At 39.6% G+C, this 7,202-nt stretch overlaps 1 protein-coding gene across 1 annotated transcript in view; it reads left to right on the plus strand.

Moving 5' to 3' along the window:
* The first annotated feature begins 792 nt into the window (after positions 1-792).
* The window catches only part of SMURF2 (SMAD specific E3 ubiquitin protein ligase 2), a 37,277-nt gene continuing 30,867 nt past the window's right edge, over positions 793-7,202 (plus strand). Inside the window, exons 1-3 of the mRNA XM_010721518.2 lie at positions 793-814; positions 4,632-4,670; positions 6,145-6,253. Of these exons, the coding sequence (XP_010719820.1) occupies positions 808-814; positions 4,632-4,670; positions 6,145-6,253 (155 nt within the window). The 5' untranslated portion in view covers positions 793-807. The remainder of the gene's footprint in view (positions 815-4,631; positions 4,671-6,144; positions 6,254-7,202) is intronic.

Raw genomic sequence — 7,202 nt, forward strand, 5'->3', positions numbered from 1 at the left:
ACGGTTTGCTCCTCTCAGATGTTTTTCTAAGAAGACAACATTGCGAAGTTTTATGCAATCTGAGGAAAAGTGTAATTCAGCCACAGGTTCAGAACACCCCACTGGTTTCTGTGTCTCAGGGACAGCAATGTGAAAGCCAGGAGGGGTGTGCTGGTGGTGTGTCCCTCCCTCTCCCTCCCCCCAGAGCAGGCTCATTCCAATCAGCAGTGTAATTGGAATGCAACCACAGTCTGGAGGAGGAAGGGGAATTTTTGGCAAGAAGAGACAGAGCAGTTGGGAGCTTTATTCAGATTAAAGCATAGACGACCATTCATTATCAGTACAACACGCATTAGCAACAGCATAGCATTGTGTTTCTACAGCTGGGACTTATTTTAGTGATTGTATTGCACTGCGTATTACATGCAAACAACTGGGATCTGATCACAAAAAGCAATGCTAATGGATTTCATTAAAAGATGGTGTTTCTGTAGGGGGAAGAAAGACTTGTCTTTAAAATGAGCTATTGTGGCAGAAATTGATAGGCAGCCTGTCCTTCTCCCCGCTGTCCCATGTGTTCCGTATGTTCTGGAATAAGCACTTTTTCTGGGAGAAAAGCCCTTGGGTTTAAAAACCAAAAAAATACACCCAGAAATTACAGTGCTAAAACTTGAACTCAGGAGAGGGCTGAATTAGTTCCACAACGGTGATGACGCTGAAAAGACAGAACATCAGTAAACACAGCCTTAGCTTTGGATCTACTCCTTTCCCTCCTCCGCTGAGCTCTGGGCTGCCACTGGCACAGCAGTGCTCGCTCAGCAGTGCCTGATGGGAGGTGGGTATTGTTCTCTTAGTCACGTACTGAATGCTAAATGCTAAAATGCATTGATCGTGTGTTTCCTTCTCTTTGTGTGCTTGCTTTCATGGACATTCGTGATTACTTCTTATTTTCTTACCTTTCTTCTTGTATCGTTCATCCAAAATATCAATCTCTCCAGTACGCGTTTAAAAATTACTCGTTAGGATAGCTTAAGACTTAATATAATTTGTAATGTGTTTTAAAATTTCAGTATCTCTGTTGTCCATAGCACATGTAGAATGAGATCATAAGGCATGATACAGAGGTATGTACTGAACATACAGCATGTGAAACTGATGTGTTTGTCTTGGCACATGAACGTTGTTCCTTCATGTTGGGATAGTGGTGTTCTCTTTTCTGTAGACTTCCCAGGAAGTCTGCAATAAATACAAAACATAGGTATCCACTGACTCACTGATATTTTGTAATGGATGCTTTATCTACTTATGTGTACTGGAAGCATTAATGTCTTTTGATGATGCACTGCTGGTACAGTGCTCCTCCTTCCTTTTCAAACCAGTGTTGATAGATGGGTGCTGGTTTGTATTCTAGTTTCTGAAAAAGTTCAGTGCAAGTTTAAATAGCTTTGTACTTTTTTCTGATGACAAATAATTTTAATAAGAATGTTACTTGTACATGTTAATTCTAAAACAAATAATATCCTTTTGTGACCATATGTGCCAGAGGGTTGTTAATGGTGCAGCTGCATAGATCTGGTACTGATGGGTGTTTCATTCATCGCGTGGGGCTCAAATCAGCATTTGCACTTGGCTCTTTGAGGAATAAAGTGACCTTTCTTTGGTACTTTCTGTTTTTGGAATCTTTGACTGAAATTTAACATAGGATAGAGGTCTTAAAGATAAGTAAGCCCTGTGAGTTTCATGAGGATTGCTGAGACCTGTCGCAGTGACCTGAGCCAAGAGGAAAAAGCTGCAGCAAGAGATGAGATGTTGGTAGACCACTGCAGAGCCTGCGTGGGAGAGCAGCCGTGTGAGTGCCCTGCCACTGGGAAAAGCTTCAGCTGTAGCTTTCAGACAACAGCAGAACATCAATCCATAGGAAACAAACTTCCTTTGTTTTTATTCTCAGGGGGCTATTAATCAGTTGGTTATCAGAATATTCAGAACAGGTCTAATGCAGTGTTGAAATGGTTAGAAAAATGGAGCCTAAACCACAGTACGTTTCCCATTGGTGAGAAAACTTATGCAGAAGTCCTGTACAGATTGGAACTCCAAACATGGAAGAAGATTCTTTCATTTAGAAGTGAGCTGATGCTGCCGAGATATATTTTTTTTTTTAGTAGAAATACCTGGCAGAAAGGGTGTACCTAAGAGACAGTTTCTCAGTGTGTCTCCTGTTTGCTAACCTGACAAAGGCAGAATAAAGTCTGATTAGTCAGAATCAGTGTGGTTACTAGAAGGAGAAAACTTGGGCCATAGTATGAGTTTCTTCACTAATGGCTAATTGTTGGGGAAACAGTTATTAGTTTGTATATTGTGCAACATGAGGCACTGGTTAAGTTGCACTGACAGAATTGATTATTATTTTGAAAGCAAGTTTTCATAATCCATTGACCTTCTGATTTCTTTCTGAAAAGACTCGTCAAATCTCTTTTATTTGGGGCATTTTGCAATTTCTGGAGCATATGGTCTGCCCACTGTGCTGTAGATGAATTTTGCCTGAACTGTCATTTAAAATCTTTGGCTTCACTTGGCAGATCCCATTTTTTGCAGTGGATGAAATTGTGCAAGTAGTAATTTTCTGATACGTTTAAGAAAGTGACCATCTAGATAAGCATCTGCTTTATATGAAGATTTTTATACCACCGGATGAAAGATGCCTTGGGTGAGTGGTGTTTGTTGACAGCTGTCAGGCTGAGGATGTTCCTGTTTTAATAAAATCTTAAGGAATTGCAGGTGCAAGTTTCTGTTATTATCTATTTCCTTCAATGTCTTTTAAGTTATCAGCTGCTTGTAAATGGAGCAGTGGTTAAATTGCTGGGCTTCTGGAGGCCTGCGGGGTTTTACTACATCATCCTGCAGACTGTATTTGATAGATTCATGGAGCAGACTGTGGTGTTACAGTCTTCTTGTTGCACATGTTGAACTCCAGGTATCAGCAATACCGAACTTGTTTGGCACGTTATCAGTGTGGTACCATTTGTTGACTGTTTATAGTGAGACTTACTGGGTGACAATCCCTTAAATTCAGTAATGTTTTAGGAGGCCCATTGCATCTTTGAGCTGAAAAACTATTTCTTGACCCTGTTCATCTTTAGAAGGAACAACTGATAACAACCTGGCACCAGTCCTTTTATTTCAGATTAACAGTATTGTTGTTAGCATCCCGTTGCATTAAGCTAATTTGCTGAAACTTTCCTGGGAACTTATATATGCCTTTTTTACAGTGTATGCCAATGCACAGGAGATTGTTTTATGACTACCTGCAGTCACTAATGAATATCTCCTTCTGTTTTATGGAACACAGACTTTGTTAGACATGAGCAGAGTTTTAGTGAGACTGTGCAGTGTTGAATTCGTTGGAATGTGCTTTCACTAAATCATTATCTCTATGAACATGGCCACATAAAAATTGGGAAAGCCTTCATTTCACTGATATAAAATAATATGTAACTTGGACTGTGCTAGCATGCAAAGCTATTCAGGATGGTGCTTCTCTGCCCCACTGTGGAAGTCTCCAGGAGGTATGAGAGAATGTGGGGGATCTTCTGTAGGGAAAGTCAGAAATGCTTGGGGTTGGTGGCTGTGGGATGCACTGACTGGGTGCTCCTTTCTCTCTTGTGTTTCCTGGTAGTGACAAATATTGGAGGTCTCATTAAAAAAAATATATCAAAAGGAATCCTATACTGAGGAGTCTTCTACAGCATTGATTCCAACCACGTACTTCCATGTTTTCTTTTTTCACTCAATACTCTGGAATCTTTCTGTGTTACCCATTAAACGTTTAGTGTTTTGCAGGGGAATCTAATAGTTCCTGCTTGCTAAACCTGCCATAATGAATAAGTGTGTGTAGTTGAATAGCAGTGTGATTTGTGAGAAGTCTTTTGTGTGTACTTTGGCACTGTTATATGAAAGTTGTCTCCTTTTATAGATGTCTTTTTTTCACCTCCATTTTTATATACTCCATTCTTATTTTCCCCTTGGTATTTTTGGTGGAGAAGTACAGATGTTCCTTCCTATTTACATAATCAAAAAAGTTCCCCAAAATGTTCAGCTTCTACAATAATACATATTTTTGCAGCTATGAAACTCTGGTGTTAGAATTTCGCCTGCTCCACCCTAATGTTTTTTCAGGTAAAAAAAAAAAAAAAATTGTATTTACTTTCCATGTAAGATAAGAAAAAAGCCAAGACCACCTCGTGCACTCTTCTGTGGTCAGAAAGCTGTGAGTGTTCTGCAGAGCAGAGGAGCTCGTATTGTTTGTGCCCCCGTGTGCTGAGCTCTTAGGACTGCTCTGGTTCACTCCGTAGGTAAAGGTAGGACCAGCTCCAGTTGGCACCAGGAGAAAAATGCATGTGAGGCTGCTGCCTGAGGAGAGCAGGGCTGTGTGGCTTCCCTGCAATCTACCCACAGGTGAACTGCCAAAAGATGACACTTCTGGCTCAGCTTTCCGGAATTATTTTACATGATAATAGAAATGGTGTAGGTGCACAATTCTTTTATGTTCGTTCCTGTTGTTTTGAGCAGGATTTTCTGGTATGCTGGGCAAGTAAATTAACGCTGTTGGTATTAATAACCAGAAACTTAATTTTACACTTCTTGTTTTTCTACAGTACTGTGTGCAAAGAACTTGGTGAAAAAGGACTTTTTCCGTAAGTAGCCGTTCAAGTTTTAAACATTTATAGTTGGGATAAATATTATGCAAGTTCTGTAAATCCCTGTTTGCATGTGATTGCTGTATTTGGATGGCTGCGTTAAGGGGTCTTTAATGTTTTTGCTCCATTTTATTTCAGGGCTTTTGATTACTTTTTTTTTCCTGGATGACACAACATTCATAACAATAATTAAAACCAAAATACATTAACGCTTTCCTTCTCCCCTTCTGTCTTTTTTTTATGGGACTGGGAAACAAATTTACTCTTTCAAGCAAATGATGTTTTTCAGCATTAGTGTCATGTACTTAAAATATATAAGAACTTTTTGTCCAGCAGACATATAAGTGCATCTCAATTATTAATTGTGTCATAATACTTACGTACTCTGAAATTATATTTTAATTAATAAGGAAGATGAAGAAGGCAGACAGGAATGTTACTGGCTCTGTAGGCATGCACACACACATCACCTGCCTGCTGCCTTCTTGTTGGGGGTAGGAAGAATTCAAAAGATCAGACCTAAGCTTTGAAAAGAACAGTTCCATACTGCAGCTAAGCCAGTCGGCAGCATGGATCCCAGCAGGCCCCTCCCTGCTGCCTGCATTGCCTTTATCCCCATCTGCCATGTCTGGCACCAGCCCTGGGCCACTGGTGCCAGACTGGCTCTGTCTGAGTCACCTGAGGAAGCAACACTGGTGCAAACCTTACACTACAGAAAAAGCAAATAATGTTTCACCTCTGCAATTCCTGCAGCTGAGTCACTGGGCATGCAGATGAGGGCCGGAATTAGTGTGAGGGAAAAACAGTGTTAGTGGTGGGACCATCCCTTCTGGGGTCAGTTAATAGCTCAGGACAGCAGTTGCAGTAGAGCTAATTGTAGGCTGCTTTGGTCCTGCTTCTTTCCCACCCTCGGCTGTGTTGCCCAGTACTGTCTTTGCATGGAGCTTTGTTAGCAGCTGAACCTGTGCTGAGTATTTCAGAGGTAGTAAGATAGGAGAAAATGCAGCAGGAAACGAGCAGAAAAACAAAGATGATCTCAAAAGCATGTATAATCTGCTATAGACAATTTCCTTTAATACAAATGTCAACTAAAATACTGATTACAATCGGCCTTTAAAACAGGAAGAGTGCAGTTCTGTTTTCCCTATCTTTTGCTGAATGTTTCATATACCAAAAACTTAATCCTGAATTAAGGAAATTAAGGTGTTCAGAGGCTTCACAGAAAGAGTCCCTCCACCCTCCCCCAGGTGTTTAATAGTGATAGAGACTGAGACAAACTTGTGTGGAATAACTTAACAATCTAGCCATTTCCAGTTCTTAATACATCATGCAATTCTTTTATATCATAGTCAAGAAAAATGACTTACTTTTAAATTGCAGATGGCTTTTATTAATATATGTATGTTAAAAAAAGCAGTGATTTAAGATTCTGAAGCATCTTGATCCATTTGCTAATTTTTTTTTCTCTTAGGACTTCCTGATCCATTTGCTAAGGTTGTGGTGGACGGATCTGGCCAATGCCATTCTACAGATACTGTGAAGAATACACTTGATCCAAAATGGAATCAGCATTATGACCTGTAGGTGGTAACAGTGATAACCAAAGGTTTGAAGTGCAGTCCTCTAAAGTACACAGAAATTATCTGATGTTCATAATATTGTCCTACTAACAGCCTGGCAAATATCATAGAGTTTATTAGTTTGGGTGAAAAATACATCTGTCAAAATTGCCTTCTCATTTCCCTCAAATCTAAATGCTGTACTTGATTTTCTAGTGATGATGTCTGCAACATGCTTTGTTTGTATTATCTTATAGTAATATTTTCATATTGACACCTGTAAAGTGAAGTCAGTAATAGTATTTCCCTCAAACTGCTCATGGTATTTTTTTGTAGTACTACACTGTCTTCCTGCTGTTTCTTGTTCATTTTTCCATTTTCTGTCTCAGATGCTCTTTTATTACTAATTCTTACGTTGTTATCATTGCTTGAGCATCCTTCTGTGTAGTTGAGCAGTATAATCAGTATGGCATGTATATGTTGTGTTTTTCTTCTGTTTTTCTGAAGCATGGAATATTTGGTGTAATGTGGTTTATTAAAACTTCTACATAGATTTCTTTGTGCTCATGCATTACATATTTTCTGTCCTTTTTATCAGTGCATTTTCTCTTTCTTGAAAATGAGGAAGAGAAGTGAAAAGTTTTGCCTCACCGTGTCCTCCTTTCTTTCCAATGCATTGTTCAGGTCCTTTTTTCTCTCCCATGACTCCATTTCATACCTGTGTTCTGTGTTGAAACTGTCATCAGTTCACCACGGCCCCCACATATCTGCCAGCTGTTACTTTGAAGTGGTGACAGTGCAAGTAAGCCATTGACAGGTGTGGGTTAGAAGGGATTGTAGATGCTCCATGTTCTCATGATTTGGAGAGTTGGTTGAATTTTAGAGGAGTAGAAGATGTGGGAAACGAGGGAGGAAGTTAATATGCTGTAAGAGTAATGGAAAAAAAATAGTAAAACCTTTTGAAAAAAAT

Source organism: Meleagris gallopavo, chromosome 20, assembly GCF_000146605.3.
Source record: "Meleagris gallopavo isolate NT-WF06-2002-E0010 breed Aviagen turkey brand Nicholas breeding stock chromosome 20, Turkey_5.1, whole genome shotgun sequence".
NCBI classification, from domain to species: Eukaryota; Metazoa; Chordata; class Aves; order Galliformes; family Phasianidae; genus Meleagris; species Meleagris gallopavo.